This window comes from Montipora capricornis, unplaced genomic scaffold (genome assembly GCF_036669925.1).
Source record: "Montipora capricornis isolate CH-2021 unplaced genomic scaffold, ASM3666992v2 scaffold_195, whole genome shotgun sequence".
In the NCBI taxonomy this organism is placed as follows: domain Eukaryota; kingdom Metazoa; phylum Cnidaria; class Anthozoa; order Scleractinia; family Acroporidae; genus Montipora; species Montipora capricornis.
In genome coordinates, this window is record NW_027179953.1 from 3868 (window position 1) to 22176 (window position 18309).

The following is an 18309-nucleotide window of genomic DNA, read 5'->3' on the forward strand; positions in this document are numbered from 1 at the left end:
TGGACTCTTCATATGGTGTTGTAAGTTGGTCAAATTTGCAATGTCATTGTAAATATGGTGTAAGTCGATCATACACGCTGAAACAGTTATCAGAACATGTGAAAGAAGTTGTGAATGACCCATAATTATCTCTTTGCAAATAAGTGCACGCATTCTGAGAACATGGCGAATTTTGTTGCTTTGATCAACAATAGTCGAGATAGTCAGGTACAATGGTGTTTTTCTCTTAGACGAGCAAGGTGACCTATATTTCTTATTGCAAAATTTTGGTATACAATGATCTCCTTTAAATCAAAAAAATTTGGAAAAAAATTAGTGGAAGGGAAAAAATATATAGCTAAAAACGTACACAAAGCCCCTTACCCAGGGATGTAAATTATGATCTTAATCTTTCAGTTGATGTCGTTTTACATTGTGTAAGTTGAGTGATTTTTCCATAAAACTATATAAGACAGTGTTCCATATGCTGTAGACTTTCCATGTATCAGGTATTTTTTTCAGTTGTTACTAACCCTCTCGTTTAGCTACCGCAAAATGTACCCTGAGCCTATGAAGTAACATGCGTGATATTAGTATAAGTACAGGCATCAGTGGGATAAGATTGGCCCATTATATGTATCTCTTAAGCAAGCACAGTGACTTATCTTTTTTATTGTTGTTGTTGGACTTCTTTTTTTCTTTAGAATGTGTATGGTAGTTTCTGTAACGACGTAAATGGAAATTTACCAACAAAAACATTTACAACCACTAAATAATTCAGTATTTCGCTGTAATGCTATGCCAAATAACCTCTCAAAATTTCTTACTATTTCTGTAATATTCATAAAAATAGGCAAACAAAGTGATTTCACCTCAACTATTTCCAAATAGTAAGGCCATGACAGGATTTTCCAGCTGTCCACAATCTGATAGAGTTTATATGGTGTTAGGGGACACAGCCTCAAAATTAGAGACATTTGTATTGATTTTTAACTTTGTTTTAAAGTTGATGACTTGGTCTCTGTTCGAGAATCTACGTGTTCGTCCACTTGCGTATCTAATTTAAATAGAATTTATTATCTACAAAAGGGAGTGGTGCGAGCTGTCAGAATATCGAGCACATCCTGCTCCTCTTTTTTCTAAACTGAAAATTTTAGACATCTTCCAAATCAATACCCTCGGCATTGCTAAATTCATGTTCCGCTACCACAATAATCTGCTGCCTCCACTTTTCTTCAATCTGTTTATGACAAACAGTCAAGTCCATAATTATGACACAAGAACAGCCGGTAATTATTGTGTGCATTCCTGTCGCACAACCATTAAGAAATTCATAATTCTTTATCAAGGACCGAGGGTCTGGGTCTGCCTCTATTACCAATTTGTCAAGCTTTCCTATGCTTAAGAACAAAGTGCTAGAGTTTTTATTAAAATAGTTTCTGAGTTACGTGTAGTTCCTGCCGCACTCCTTCGCAGCCCTTATTTTTGTTTAATATTATTGTGATGTCGAGGTGGCCTCTCCTATAAGCCTGGTGGTTTCCTGAGGTCTCCTCCCCTAACAACCTGCTGTATGCTTTTTTAAAAATTTGTTACACACATAAAGGCAAATAAATTTTGGGTTTTGGTCGGTTTTGGTCGGTTCACAGTCAGTAATGGCCGAACAAATGAACAAATTATTGTTGAAACTTCAACGTTTAATTGAAAAACTTTCCATTGAGTTCAGGTGGTAAACATTACAGACTTGAAAAGCTCGCGCTTGGCCAAAACTCAGTGTGCACGTACCATACAGATACAAAGGACAACCAATATCTTCGGAACAATCCCACAATCCCACCCACCGGGGTGCAGGGATGGCGCAGTGGTGAGAGCACTTGCCTCCCACCAATGTGACCCGGGTTCGATTCCTCGACTCGACGTCACATGTTGGTTGAGTTTGTTGGTTCTCTACTCAGCACCGAGAGGTTTTCTCCAGGTTCTCCTCAAAAACCAACATTTGACTTGATTTGTGTTAATTGTTAATTTCAATTTACAGTGTCCCCAATTAGTGCTCCAGCGCTAGAATGACTAGAAACTTAAATAACGTTCCTTTCCTTCCTTTCCTGTCTGGGAATGTCATGATTAAGTATATTATAATAATTTTGTTGTATTTGATACAGTGTTTGTATACAACCCAGTAATGCTCAGTTTATTTGTTTTCAGTTCTCCCTCCCGTGCTAGTTCCTCGACAAACAACAGACCTTCCAAGAGAACGGCCGCCACTGTTAGAACATATCAGACCAGAAAATACTTCATTTCCTACTCAAGAACCAACAAATTCTTCATTCCTTCCTGGTAAGGGAAAAGTCTTAAAAGAATGATTTTGTTTTTATCTGATGATACAATGTTGACAGTCATTAGTTAGTTCCTGTGCATGCAAGAAACGGGAAGAGTACGTTATTTCCTGTTTTATAACCTTAGTTTGGTATAAACATGGAATATAATTTTCAATATGAAATCTTCATACCACAAAAATGAAATAAAATTTGCTTTCTCTATCAGTTATTGGGTGTATCGTGCTATTGGCAGTGAATTTGTATCAGAAGGCAAGCATTGTAGTGTAATTCTAGCCAAAAAAGTAAACAAGTCAGGAATTTCAGTTCATACAACCATGTTTATGTATAGATAGGTTGACACAGTGTTGGTGAGGATCCACATGCAAGTCTATAAATGTACCTACATGTTCAGAACAGACACCACATTAAAGCTGAAAATCATTTTGTTAGACAGGCTAAAGAAACTTAATTGATACCAACAAAACAGAGATACTATTTTTATGAATCATGTACATGTGTGTTTCTAAAAATTGAGTCATTTCCTACAAACCAAAGAGCAATTTTTATAACTGAGAAGAGTGTTTGTTTTTCCCTTGGGCTAGGTATTGTGTAAAGAGACACTTTTCTTGTACTGAATCCCTCTTTGTTAATTATTTCTTGTTTAATGTATGGTAATGTCTTGAAAATGATTAACTTTGCACACCACGTACATGATTACAAAACAAGCAGTACTAGCCCCATTTACTAGATTACCGTGTTATAACAATAGTGACAATGACATTGTTAAATATTTGCTATCATAATTCAGTATATTTTGCATCCACACATAATTGGTAATGATAAATCTATTCAACTGGTTGCCATGGTATATCCCCCCAAAACGTTTCATGAAAATGAAGGTTCTTTTTTTTTTTTTAAGAAACTCCAACAGGTGGGTACATGTCTGAAGATCAGTGCTCTGAGATGTCTGGAGATCAACCGCAAAGTATGCAGACAGGTTGGTGGTCATTTCTTTCACAGGTCCACATTTGCAATTTAGTATAAAAATAGTATCGTGACTAAACCTCTCTTTCAATCAAAGTGTGACTGTCATGCTCCAGGTAAGTTGCAGTCAGAAGATCAGTCAAGATTATTCATTCTAGTGGAACTGGGTTGATGGGTCATGCCTAGCATTATGTTGGGCTGATTTCAATCCGTTTTCTTAGTGACACGATCAATGATCTGCTACCAGTTTCTGCAAACATGCTAAAAACTTAAACTGTTGGGTGAAAGTTAACTTCTTTCTGCATTTTTATGAGGCGCACATTCGTGGCATTTTTCCTTCTCTGCTTTTATAATTTTCTTCTCCTTCCCTCTCTGTTTTGAGCTTGTTTTAGATGCAACTGTAGATATTTCAAGGTGTTATGTGCGAGTGGGAAAGATTATTGGCTGGTTGCTTGGCTGCGGGAAAAAAACAACTGGAAAAAAAAGACCTCTGGTGTTATACTGCCTGTCTGTGTAGGACTCTGATTTTCCAGTTGTCCTATTGCTTGCAACCAAGCAACTGCTTGTAGTGTATCATCTGGTTCTAGAGGTTACAAATTTATCTGCTGTGGTCATCTAACAACAGTGCATTTCTTTTGCTCTTATGTCATGCTACTAGCAAACTTCTTTCAGCAGAAGTGTTTAAAGTAGCGGCCTTAATCCTTTGTTGTATTTGCTTTTATTACAGATCAGTGCCCTTTGTCACCAGATCCATCACTTATAGGTGAGACATCTCATCAACACCATTCGCTTAATGTCAAGAAAATTTGTATCTTGTTATGTTATCGGTAATGTTCATGTTCTTGTCACATTTTTGTCATCAGATGCTCAGCCTGTGCAGTATACAGAGCCTCTTCATTGGTGTCAAATTTCATATTATGAGATGAATACAAGAGTTGGTGAAAGTTTTTACGCTGCCAAACCAAGTCTTACGGTGGATGGTTTCACTGATCCCTCTGGTTCAGACAGATTCTGTTTAGGGCTCTTGTCAAACATTAACCGAAATCCACAGATTGAGATGACGCGTAAGCATATTGGAAAAGGTGTGCGTCTGTATTACATTGGCGGAGAAGTGTTTGCGGAATGTTTAAGTGACAGTAGTATATTTGTTCAGAGCCCCAACTGTAATCAGCGATATAACTGGCATCCAGCAACCGTTTGCAAAATTCCACCTGGTTGCAACTTAAAGATCTTCAACAACCAGGAGTTTGCGCAATTGCTCTCACAATCTGTCAATCAGGGTTTTGAAGCTGTTTATGCATTAACTCGCATGTGCACCATCAGAATGTCATTTGTTAAAGGATGGGGTGCGGAATATCGCAGACAAACTGTTACCAGTACACCATGCTGGATAGAGCTTCACCTTAATGGTCCACTCCAGTGGCTTGATAAAGTGCTAACACAGATGGGTTCACCTTCCACGCACTGTTCTTCAATGTCGTAATACATGTACTAGTTACATTTCAGAGAAGTACTACTTCTGTTTTTAAGATTTTAACAGTACATAGGTTATCATGGAGTTGAAAGGGTTATTTTAGACATAAATATGCAATTACAATACATGGTAGCTACTTTAACTGGACAGAGAGAGAAAGTACTGTGTCTTGTTCAGTGTGAATCAGACAAAATCCTGGTCGTCCTGGTAACTGGGCTGGCTCAGTTAGCAGAACAATAGGCGATTTTTATCTTTGTTCACGCATGTACATATAACTCTCAGCCCAAGATTATGCAATAGGGCCAAGAGATTTTAGCGTAACCCCAATAACCCACAGATAATTTTTATGGAAGAGATTTAGGGTAGCCAATTTAGAGCTTAAAATAATAATTACTAGTATCCAGCTGAAAATGGCAGCAAAGGTAAATCAAGCTGTCAAGGTTAAATTAAGAGAAAAGGTGCAATTTCTTGGAGTGAGTTCGACAAAAATTCTTCACTTAAGACGACTAACCCTCGCTCTGTCACGCAAACCTTGTGTGTCTGACATTGATATACACACAATCAATAAATATTGTACATCAGTGAGATCTTGTTTGTTAGTAGCTAATATTTGTGCCAATCTGTTTTTGATCTTGATACTTACTCAAGGTCGTGCATAGTAACATTAATTTATATATTTTGGACCAGTGATGGTAATTTCTTGCCAGCTACATACTTAAAAGGCTTAAGATCACTTTTTATCGTCCAATTATTCTTTAACTCAAGGAGGAATTGAGGAAGACCCAAATTCATGGTTAATTCAGTGTATTCCTACTGTGAAAGAACCTGAAGGTGATACCTGCTCGCATACTAATTTCATAAATTTGTCAGAATCCCATTGAACTGGTCGTTTTAAAAGGGTTAATCTTTTAAAACTTACCAAAGCTTCCACACTTTCTAAAATTTCATGCGCATGTTCAATGTTCAACTAGGAGCATTGTTACCTCTACATTCAGTCTACCTTGTTTCATTGTTGAAGACACATGAAATAAATAGGTTACAAATTTATAATTGTATTATGTATAGATAATCGCATGATTTCGAGTGCAATTTGGAATAAATAAGCACGATTAATTTTTTTCAAAGACGACCAAAATTGCACGATCCCGTAGGGCAAGTGCTTAGTGCTTATTTATTACAAATTTCACAAGAAAAGTCCTTAATAATCATATACATGAAAAAATTCGAGATGGCTAAGCAGACGAAATGCACGCGTATCATGCAATCAGGGGAAAATTGTGCTACAAATTGCGCCATCCAAGGCACGCACTTTATTTGAAAACAAAAGATTTGATCGGTTCTTACCAAACCCTATTTTTTATTAGCCAATCCTAATCCAGAATTTCGATGTGTAATTTGCACTGGTATTACATTTTTTGCACTGGTGTATTACACTTTTCGGACTGTGTCACACTTGAACTGCACTGCTCTCAGCCAATCAGGGTCGAGTAATTTTTTCATGTATATGCCGATGTTTAGCTTTCACCAAAGGAGTGGCTTCAAAACTGGGTTTGAACTGCTTTACTCTGTCCGAACTAATCAAGAAGAAAGTTCTTTTGGGATAAGTGCAGAAAAGGCGAATCCAGGATTTTGAAGGTTGGGGTCCCTCTGGTGACAGAATCTACCTTTGCCTTCCGGTTTTCTTCAACACCGTGGCAGGCAAACTTTTTTTCACGGGCTTTGATTATTTCAAGCTTGATTGACCGAAAGGGATCAAATCGATTTCAATTCACCCCAGTTTTCATACACCATTATTTCGATCTCTAAACTCGGAGTTGAGTAAACAAAATGCAATATTCTAAAAAACTTAATTTTCTAGAAACCCCAAGCATGCAAGTGCACCCATGATTGATTTCGACCTTAAGTAAGGTCTGCCCGTAAGGTAGTACTGCTTCGTCTTCTTTAAGTACAACTTACTGGTACCGATCACACAGCCACTCATTTTTTATTGCATTCGACAAAATATGTGTGATTCAGTGTCGTTACTCATTGCTTCAGTAGAACAACGCTTGCCGATTATGGTGCAGTTCTTGGACTTTCCCGGGATTTAGCTCTTTGGTATCGGCACATCATGTATATTTTTAACAGACTTAATATAACTTATTCTTGATTTGATGTATAAAAGACTCCGTTTCAGTAGATAAAACCAGAATTTAATTTATCAGTGAGATTTGAGGCTAACGGAACCGTAGTCGTCTATCAGTAACAGCAGTTGTGATGGGTCCCTGTTTAGATACAGACGCCCGGCATGCTGTTGTTGCCGGAGATATGTGTAATTTATATTCTTCGCGTACACAGTTTAAGAAACAGCATATTTGAATCCTGACTTGTCTTCTGGAACTTGGGAGGGTTTAAGTTCTCATCGAGTGTGTTTCTCATCATCATCTGCGTGAAAGATGCTCAACGGTTTTGTTATCATGAGAAGAATCAAGGAAATACAGTTTTATCATTAAAGCCCTGTGTACACGAGCTATTGTTAAGTGACAATTTTTATTTTCTCGTGTAGACGAGGAAACTTCGCCAATTTTTATGTGACAAGTGTATTTGCAGAAAAGCTGGCGTGTTAGCTTTTATGTGACAAATAAAAGTTGTCAGATATGAAAAATTGCTCGTGTAGACGAGTCGTTACATTACATGTGGCAGATTGCTGCCATTGGAGGACCAGGCAACCTTGCAGACCCACTTGACCGCGAATTTTCAATTGTGCTATCTACACGATTAAGTACCACATAAAATTGTCACCAAAAAATGCCCTTGTGAACGGGACTTAAGTATATACCCTGACAATGTAGCTTGTAAATTTAGAGCGAACTTGAAAATTTTAAGCATAGTTTTTGACGATTTTACTAGAGCAGATTTTGGTTGTAAATAGCGAAGTATCAAATAAGGAGTTTAATTTGTAATATTGGTATATGTAAAGCATCTTTTAGGTGGTATTGTTATCGTTGTTCTTGTGCGTCTGTCATAAAGTTTATTTTAATATGTGCGGTATCTTTAAGGTCTTATTGTTTATCTGTGAATTATACATTGAGAACAAACTTGTGAAGAAAGGTAGTCCTGTTTTACTTTGCAATCGGCATGCTTGTTATGGCTGACTGTTGTATATATGGATTATGGACCAAGCGTGGGGTTCTTGACCGAACAAGCTTGATCAATAAAGGATTTATTATATGGGATAAAACACCAAAAAATGATCTTTGATCTTGCGGGACCAAGCGAGAAATCCCGAGCGGGCAGTATAGCTCCATCTTGCCCGCTCGGGTAGCTGATCACAGTGCGGGATTTGGTTCATTTTGCCCCGATTTTGCCCGCTCACAGAGCTCACTATCTAGAACTATCGTCGTGGTTGTTCCATCAAAATTTTCCCGTTTCGATTTGATCTCGTTCTTTTTGCCACTCCATTTCATTCTCCATCCATTTCCTTTTGTCGGTGATGACTAATCTAGCTGTCCATTTACCAAAAACGTCATTCACTTTTTCGGACAATTCATTTCTTAGAGACGATTTAATGCTCCGAAATTCGTGTGGTTTGCGCGTCCGTTAATTTTCTGCTTGTCGCTTGAATCGTGAAATAATTCGCCCAGTATCAATTCAGAACGTGAAGCGATCAAATCAACTTTTGCTGGCGATCCAAATCGCTATGCGGCGATAGCCGAACAAACTAACTTGTTCACTTCTGTTTGGTAACTCGGAGTTGCACAGAGTGTTTGCGAATGATTTAAAGACATCAAGCCACCACGCTCATACTTGATTCTTCCTGCCTTTTTACCAGATTCACCTCATACTTCATACCTAGAACATCCTTTTCGTTTTCTAGTCCGTAAAGTAAGGATATGGTACAAATAATAAATGGCACTACGGCTGACCATTGCTTCCCCCGCTGCTACTGAAGAGTAATTGAGAAATCTTTCTTGAAAACGTGTGTCGTGTTGCCTAAAGGCTGGTTTTCACGACGGAGTCGGAGTCGGAATCGTGGTCGGAGTTGTAAGAGCGCTTATGACCTAGTGAAAATCAAAGATTGGAGTCGAAAGCGGAGTCATAAATGATAAGCTCAACGGAAGCGGAGTCACAAGAATCAGAACGTTGCCATTTTCTTTCGACTTCGTTAATGACTCAGTCGCTTATGGTCCCGTGAAAACTAGATTGTCGGAGTCGGAAGCAGAAGTGAAAGAACCAACCAATCACAACGCTTGGAATCAAGCATTGTGATTGGTTTATTCTTCCGCTTCTTCGTAAGCGACGGAGTCATGAGCGGAATCGGTATTTTGCTTCCGACTGTGACTGCGTCGCTAGTGAAACCAACCTTAAAAGATTCTTGGCCTAAAGGGGATCCTTAAAACTAGTGAAAACTATGATAATCGTTTAGCTTTGCGTGATATGCACTGTTATGCTACGAAGCCCAGATGCCTTGAATATCGTGTTTCACGGGTGATACTGAATCAAATTTCAGTCAACTTCACATTGATAAATCACAATTTTTTTCTAAAGCATCTTAGTGGGTCGGAATCCTAAATCTTGGAATGTGATTGGCTAATAGCGTGCTGGTAAGCACGCGAGGGCAACAGTTACTCATAAACGCAGATATGTAAGGAAAACATAAAATTTGAAGAAAACGTATTCAGACGAGCGTGTTACTATCCAGAGGAAGAAACTTCCAACAAAACGACGACTTTCAAACAAAGAGGAAAAAAAAACCAAGTAATTTACCGATCTTCGTCGGTCTGTATGGGAAAAAAACTGTGGCGTCGTCTAAAGTATGGCTCTCGCCCTTCGTCATCGGGCATGGTTTTTTACCCGGCATACGGACCGCCCTTCCTGTAAATAACATATTTTATTGCTTCTACAGGAACTGAAACTTTATAGCACAAAATTGTTATTTGTACTGAGTATTAAGAATTTTAGTTGCACGCAAGACAAGCTGTGGGAAACAGTTTCTCCCCTTGAAGGATGCGTTCTTATACGTCATCAGTACCCAAGAATTCCTTGAAGGCGTTAGATAATAAGCCGTCACCATTTATTCCGTAGGCACCTAATTTTGACAAATCGAAAGTTTATCAGGTTATACAAACAATTTTAGCAATACTATATCACGTTACTTTATATACGCACTGGCAGCGTCGGACTTAATGCGAGAATGCCTCCTGAAAATTTTTGTTGTTTGGTGAGCTTCAATCAAATTCGATCCTTATTTTTTCCAAGAGAGCCCCAACCCTAAAACGAAATGATGTTGTTAGGGTATTATTTGAATGGAACGTGCTACTTTTAACCAATAAAATAAACGACCAGCCCAAGTTAAATAGGATGCAGCGAGGGCATAAGATGACTATATTTATTTACCTAAGTTTTATCACGAATATTTGATCTGAGATCTGATCTACTGGTTGGACGACCTTTTATAAGCTCGCATGTCTGAAATTAGCTTAGAAGGAAACTGCTGCTTGGATCTATCTTAAGCTTATTAGCCAGTGGCGACCGACTGCTTCAGACAGCTTAAATTAATCTTCTTTAAGACCTACATGTAGTTAACTTTCGTCACAAAAAAACACACTTATTTAACTGTTAAACAAAGTTCTTTTATTTAAATGAGACTCGCGCAGTTGAGTTGAGAAAAATGACAATTACCTCTCCAAATTTAAACATCACAGGCTTTTGTACGCTCACTATCGTTTCAAGCCGTTTCAAGAACGTACGATTCTTTGGTCTGCTGGGAAATCACCGATGTGCAAGGCTTTCAGGTTGAGTACAATGGATTTGTTAACAACCGAGAAGTGTTAGCATCAGGGTTTAACTCGCTTTACGATGTCATTACTTACGACAACGGTGATTCGTTTTGTCGTTACACTCAGTTTTGAAAATTGATCACCATATTCCATCGTAATTTCCTTGCGAAAAAATAATTCTCAATTTTTAAAATAAAATCTGTTAATTGAACTTCACAGAAGAGAATGATACTTGTGTGAACTTTTGCGACGGAGGTCTACACTACTTTGCGAAATTTTGCCTATGTGCACAAGCTCAACCAACCCTCTTGTTATTTCATAACAAGCTTGGTGGCCTCAGTGTTTGTAACAGTGATCCGTAACGTAGTTTGGGAACGAGCAGGGCGCTGACTGAAATAATCGTGACCTGGATGTGCAGTTGCCACATCACCATCAACTGCGGTCATTTCCACTCCGTTTGAAAATCCTATGCACAATATGAAATAAGGAATTTCGTTCCCATATTTTGAGAACTAGTTTTGAAACCAGATCATTCCAGCCAGTCATAAAATTTGTTGCTTTTGCATAATAAATTGTTTCCCGTGGTAGTGACAAATCCAATACTTTGCCTAGTCTTGGTACCCAACCTCTCTCAGGGTCTCTCTTCTTCTTTGAAACGAGAGTGAGAGAGATCGTAGCATGGTCTGGTGACGAGTGAAAGCCTGGTCGACGTAGTCTCTCGTCGGGCAGAAGAGATACCCTGCGATCAAGGACGACAAAAGGAGACGTCCCCTCCCAAAAAAATCAATAGAGCAATAATTCGTCTAACTCAATGTTGAATGTGAGAATGATATAAACACATGAGAAGTGAAATGATGGTAGAACCAACTGGGAACTCGGAAAAATCCGAGCCCCAGATGGGATTCGAACCCACGACCCTCCGTGATCTAGTCGGATGCTCTAACCACTGAGCTACTGGAGACTCTATGGCGAGCAAGGGTGAAATGTGGGTATTGACTCGAGCTGCATCACGCAGCTACAGAGTCAAATGACTGACAGCATAGCTGGGTTTGAATCCCATCTGGGGCTCGGAGTTTTCCGAGTTCCCAGTTGGTTCTACCATCATTTCATAACTCAATGTTGTACCCAATTCAAATCTCTCGGGGTTAAGATTCTTTGTGTAATGCATTTACACAGGAGCCCCGCCATTACCCTGAGCCTCCATCTTCCGGACCATATTAACCCTCTGAGTAAACCCTTTCCCGTATCTTTCTATTTTTAAACGCACCTCGCAGGGAGGGCTTTAGTGGGTGTTTTCACAGTAGTCAATCATAAGAGACCTATGATCAGGCATTTATTACGTCACATACGTATTTGACGTATGTGAACGACTTCACGCATGTTCTCAGTCACATACGTCAAAATATAGTAGTTCTAATTAAAATTAGAGAGATACAGGAGAGGGTTGACTCATGCGTACAATACAGATGGAAGCTCTGGGTAATGGCCTCCTGATTTGCATGATAATGTACATTCAAATTTAAATGATATGGAAATGCTTGGAAAAAAACGTTTTAAATTTTGAATTGTATAAATCCGCCGGCAGAGCGGTACCGCGACTTTCAAGTCAAGCCCTTAATTAAACCATTCGCCCTATCTCATAGTACCATATTCACAAATGACGGCTAATAAATTACTCTTTTGTTTATGTGCTAATTACATTGGAATGCTACAAGCAACTGGGCTATCTCCGCGCGATACCGAGGTACTATTTTGGTTGTTAAGAGCGTCTGGCTCGTTACGCCGGTATGCCAATGGAGGAAAAATTAGGTTTCATGGTAATACTGAGTTAATAATATAACTGACTCCTTGCCGCATTTTTTTTTCATGAACTTACGTTGACTCTCTGTTGACCGACAAAACAGCTTCATCGAAACTCTCAAAATTTGACGGATAAGGATTTTTATTTTATAAAGCGTCCTTTCCTACAAACAATGTTTGAAAACACTCCGAGTTTTGCTTTTGCTTTTTGGTAACCAAATACTTGAGTTGCCGTGGGTCACGCGAAGCTTAAGTCACAACCTTAGAGAGATTTAGCATCGCGTTTCCGTGAAACGGGAAACGTCTCTATTTTACGTGAAACGTGAACGCCAAGCCGACGTTTCCCGTTTCACGTAAACGTGATGATAAATCTCTCTATTATGAATACAACCTAGCGCGAAATTTTGATTACATATGTGCGAGTCTAGAAGTAATTTCAACGAAGGACACTCTGTGCCTGAATTGTCGGTTTCTCGTAATAAAAAGGGAAATTGATGGATTCTCGCGATTTAGCGTTTCAGTTAGCTGATTTGGCGCAAAAAGGTTGGGCGTGCGCTGTTTCATGTAAGGACAAAATCATTGATAAGGGATTGTTTACCTTCAGGACGATGATTCTGACAAATCCTCCTGAGCCTGAAGTCCTTTTTCCAAATGAAAGAGATACTCAGGCCTCCTGACAAAGAACCATAACCCTGATAATAATCTCGATGATAATAATATCAATTCTGCTTGTTATCTACAAAGATCTATGGCTTGATTAAATGATGGGTCATTCTAACGTTCAAAAAGCCGTCACAAGAAAAATAGGCAATATCTTAGAGCCTTACCAATTTACACAAGTGTCATTGAAGTAGTCAAGTATCAGCAGAACATAAATATTTTCACTTTTCATTCTTATCCTGAAAATTTTTCGAATAACAAAATTTTTGAATTGTAAAAAGGAAACTACAATAGTGGTCAAAATTTGTTGGTAAGTTTGCGCGCATCAGCTAACTTCACACCTAATTCGATTTTTCTAACTATTGGCTAAAGTATTTGGGAAATACCATGCTCTTGTGGCCCCCCTCCCCCATATTCAATGTTGGAGTTCTTCAGGTAAGAAAAGTCACCATTTTTTTTCTCTGGAAATTCCAACATTGAAAAGGGGGAGGGGGGTATCTGTAAAATGAAGTTACCTTCCCAACACTTTTGTCCATGATTGTCTGAAAACAACTGTAAACAGTTTTTGGCGTATAACACAAAATTTACGGAAGATATGCAGTTGTTATTCTCCATAATTACGGTTCCATGGATTATCTTTATTGTCGTTGTTTTTGGGCCCCAGTCTCAGAACATGGAATTTGCTAAAGCCACCTATGTGCTCACTCCGAGGAGTGGTTTTCCGTGACACAATATTGCGTTACAACAGTATCTTAGGACCGGTACAACAATGCGCATTGAAAGTCCTTTCTCCGTAAAATTGCCGTTCTGTTTCATGAAGTTCACCACTTAAAAACGTATTGCAGCGTAAATTTGGTATCTAGAGGTACAATTCGTGCAAAATATACAAAATATTTAGAAGACAAGTGACCTGTTAATGGTCGACGTATTGTTCTTTGAGTTACTCCCACAATGGTAATATAGCAAAGGTTCTTTTTTCCCTAATTCAAACCTCACCAAGACATGTAAACCATGTGCTTGGAACTGAAAATTTGTTGTTGTACTATTGTTTTCCCGGTTTATTAAGTAAATGCATTTTTAGATGGCCTTCAGGTGATGTAGCGAGAGTGAATGGCGACCTATTGACGTATAATTGTTAATACATGACTACAAAACGGTGTTTCACGCAGTACTCCACACAGTACTCCACAAGTATGTGGCAATTTTCGAGGCCAGTGAGGTACGTTTTGATACAACTTGAATGGTTATGGATAGAATTTAATACTGCAAAGTAACTGATTGTGAATTTGTCCCTTGGAATAAAGAAATTCCTTCATTTTGAACAGTACTCCCTTCTATTGCGGGAACTTAAAAGATTACTTGAGTAATAAGTTCTCATTTATATTCATTCGATGGAGTACTGTGTAAATAGTGTTTAAAACCAAACTTTATAGTCTGCAATCCTATGAAAAAGAAAGTTTGGATTACAATGGTCACTACTAAGCGCTTAGTTGAAGCCAAAGACGAACAAAACAGCGACATTTTCCTCGGAATGTATGGAGTACTGTTGAGGAGAACTGTGTAGCATTGACTATATGACTGTAACCTGATCCTCGAGGCTACACACAGGGTTCAATAACATTTGGAAGCCACTTACGACCTATCCTAGCAAAATCTATCGCGTATTTATGGCAAATATTGCATATCTAACAACAGCAAATAGATACACGGTACAGCTCACCGGGAATTATTCTTATTCATTTCGTAAACATCCCACGTTACTATTTGCGAGATTATCAACAAGAAAATACGAAGACGTTATTTGAGCTTGATTTCAGCAATAACTTGAACGAAACATATCGAAATGCTAATATTTTGCCACTTCTTCGAGCATCTGTTAAAGGAATGAAACCACTTGCAGGAAATCGAATTTATTGCACTTCGATCTTTTAATTTTCAGACAACCGTGGTCAAACGTTGTTGGGAAGGTTGCGGGCATCAGCTAACTTCACACCTAATTCGATTTTTCTAACTATTGGCTAAAGTATTTGGGAAATACCATGCTCTTGTGGCCCCCCTCCCCCATATTCAATGTTGGAGTTCTTCAGGTAAGAAAAGTCACCATTTTTTTTCTCTGGAAATTCCAACATTGAAAAGGGGGAGGGAGGTATCTGTAAAATGAAGTTACCTTCCCAACACTTTTGTCCATGATTGTCTGAAAACAACTGTAAACAGTTTTTGGCGTATAACACAAAATTTACGGAAGATATGCAGTTGTTATTCTCCATAATTACGGTTCCATGGATTATCTTCATTGTCGTTGTTTTTGGGACCCAGTCTCAGAACATGGAATTTGCTAAAGCCACCTATGTGCTCACTCCGAGGAGTGGTTTTCCGTGACACAATATTGCGTGACAACAGTATCTTAGGACCGGTACAACAATGCGCATTGAAAGTCCTTTCTCCGTAAAATTGCCGTTCTGTTTCATGAAATTCACCACTTAAAAGCGTATTGCAGCGTAAATTTGGTATCTAGAGGTACAATTCGTGCAAAATATACAAAATATTTAGAAGACAAGTTACCTGTTAATGGTCGACGTATTGTTCTTTGAGTTACTCCCACAATAGTAATATAGCAAAGGTTCTTTTTTCCCTAATTCAAACCTCACCAAGACATGTAAACCATGTGCTTGGAACTGAAAATTTGTTGTTGTACTATTGTTTTCCCGGTTTATTAAGTAAATGCATTTTTAGATGGCCTTCAGGTGATGTAGCGAGAGTGAATGGCGACCTATTGACGTATAATTGTTAATACATGACTACAAAACGGTGTTTCACGCAGTACTCCACACAGTACTCCACAAGTATGTGGCAATTTTCGAGGCCAGTGAGGTACGTTTTGATACAACTTGAATGGTTATGGATAGAATTTAATACTGCGAAGTAACTGATTGTGAATTTGTCCCTTGGAATAAAGAAATTCCTTCATTTTGAACAGTACTCCCTTCTATTGCGGGAACTTAAAAGATTACTTGAGTAATAAGTTCTCATTTATATTCATTCGATGGAGTACTGTGTAAATAGTGTTTAAAACCAAACTTTATAGTCTGCAATCCTATGAAAAAGAAAGTTTGGATTACAATGGTCACTACTAAGCGCTTAGTTGAAGCCAAAGACGAACAAAACAGCGACATTTTCCTCGGAATGTATGGAGTACTGTTGAGGAGAACTGTGTAGCATTGACTATATGACTGTAACCTGATCCTCGAGGCTACACACAGGGTTCAATAACATTTGGAAGCCACTTACGACCTATCCTAGCAAAATCTATCGCGTATTTATGGCAAATATTGCATATCTAACAACAGCAAATAGATACACGGTACAGCTCACCGGGAATTATTCTTATTCATTTCGTAAACATCCCACGTTACTATTTGCGAGATTATCAACAAGAAAATACGAAGACGTTATTTGAGCTTGATTTCAGCAATAACTTGAACGAAACATATCGAAATGCTAATATTTTGCCACTTCTTCGAGTTTCTGTTAAAGGAATGAAACCACTTGCAGGAAATCGAATTTATTGCACTTCGATCTTTTAATTTTCAGACAACCGTGGTCAAACGTTGTTGGGAAGGTTGCGGGCATCAGCTAACTTCACACCTAATTCGATTTTTCTAACTATTGGCTAAAGTATTTGGGAAATACCATGCTCTTGTGGCCCCCCTCCCCCATATTCAATGTTGGAGTTCTTCAGGTAAGAAAAGTCACCATTTTTTTTCTCTGGAAATTCCAACATTGAAAAGGGGGAGGGGGGTATCTGTAAAATGAAGTTACCTTCCCAACACTTTTGTCCATGATTGTCTGAAAACAACTGTAAACAGTTTTTGGCGTATAACACAAAATTTACGGAAGATATGCAGTTGTTATTCTCCATAATTACGGTTCCATGGATTATCTTCATTGTCGTTGTTTTTGGGACCCAGTCTCAGAACTTGGAATTTGCTAAAGCCACCTATGTGCTCACTCCGAGGAGTGGTTTTCCGTGACACAATATTGCGTTACAACAGTATCTTAGGACCGGTACAACAATGCGCATTGAAAGTCCTTTCTCCGTAAAATTGCCGTTCTGTTTCATGAAGTTCACCACTTAAAAACGTATTGCAGCGTAAATTTGGTATCTAGAGGTACAATTCGTGCAAAATATACAAAATATTTAGAAGACAAGTTACCTGTTAATGGTCGACGTATTGTTCTTTGAGTTACTCCCACAATAGTAATATAGCAAAGGTTCTTTTTTCCCTAATTCAAACCTCACCAAGACATGTAAACCATGTGCTTGGAACTGAAAATTTGTTGTTGTACTATTGTTTTCCCGGTTTATTAAGTAAATGCATTTTTAGATGGCCTTCAGGTGATGTAGCGAGAGTGAATGGCGACCTATTGACGTATAATTGTTAATACATGACTACAAAACGGTGTTTCACGCAGTACTCCACACAGTACTCCACAAGTATGTGGCAATTTTCGAGGCCAGTGAGGTACGTTTTGATACAACTTGAATGGTTATGGATAGAATTTAATACTGCGAAGTAACTGATTGTGAATTTGTCCCTTGGAATAAAGAAATTCCTTCATTTTGAACAGTACTCCCTTCTATTGCGGGAACTTAAAAGATTACTTGAGTAATAAGTTCTCATTTATATTCATTCGATGGAGTACTGTGTAAATAGTGTTTAAAACCAAACTTTATAGTCTGCAATCCTATGAAAAAGAAAGTTTGGATTACAATGGTCACTACTAAGCGCTTAGTTGAAGCCAAAGACGAACAAAACAGCGACATTTTCCTCGGAATGTATGGAGTACTGTTGAGGAGAACTGTGTAGCATTGACTATATGACTGTAACCTGATCCTCGAGGCTACACACAGGGTTCAATAACATTTGGAAGCCACTTACGACCTATCCTAGCAAAATCTATCGCGTATTTATGGCAAATATTGCATATCTATTGCATATCTAACAGCAAAGAGATGTGTCACGGTACGGCTCACCGGGAGTTATTCTTATTCATTTCGTAAACATCCCACGTTACTATTTGCGAGATTATCAACAAGAAAATACGAAGACGTTATTTGAGCTTGATTTCAGCAATAACTTGAACGAAACATATCGAAATGCTAATATTTTGCCACTTCTTCGAGCATCTGTTAAAGGAATGAAACCACTTGCAGGAAATCGAATTTATTGCACTTCGATCTTTTAATTTTCAGACAACCGTGGTCAAACGTTGTTGGGAAGGTTGAGTGCATCTTTTCACTTCACTTCGCACCTAATTCGATTATTCTAGCTATTGGCTG

The 18309-nt window shown here is 38.4% G+C and overlaps 1 protein-coding gene across 1 annotated transcript; it reads left to right on the top strand.

The window, feature by feature from the left end:
* The first annotated feature begins 2181 nt into the window (after window positions 1–2181).
* Window positions 2182–4894, top strand: LOC138034798 (mothers against decapentaplegic homolog 2-like). Its single transcript, XM_068881903.1, has 4 exons — window positions 2182–2310; window positions 3211–3288; window positions 4003–4038; window positions 4139–4894. Exons 2-4 carry the CDS (start codon window positions 3231–3233, stop codon window positions 4756–4758), a joined length of 714 nt encoding a protein of 237 aa, XP_068738004.1. The 5' UTR covers window positions 2182–2310; window positions 3211–3230; the 3' UTR covers window positions 4759–4894.
* The last annotated feature ends 13415 nt before the right edge of the window (window positions 4895–18309 follow it).

What these genes read in the sequence shown, in the direction of transcription:
- LOC138034798 (XM_068881903.1), top strand. Translation starts at nt 3,231, where the DNA reads ATGTCTGAAGATCAGTGCTCTGAGATGTCTGGAGATCAACCGCAAAGT. An exon ending in ACCGCAAAGTATGCAGACAG is followed by an intron (nt 3,289 to 4,002) that starts GTTGGTGGTCAT and finishes CTTTTATTACAG; the next exon opens with ATCAGTGCCCTTTGTCACCA. An exon ending in ACCAGATCCATCACTTATAG is followed by an intron (nt 4,039 to 4,138) that starts GTGAGACATCTC and finishes TTTTGTCATCAG; the next exon opens with ATGCTCAGCCTGTGCAGTAT.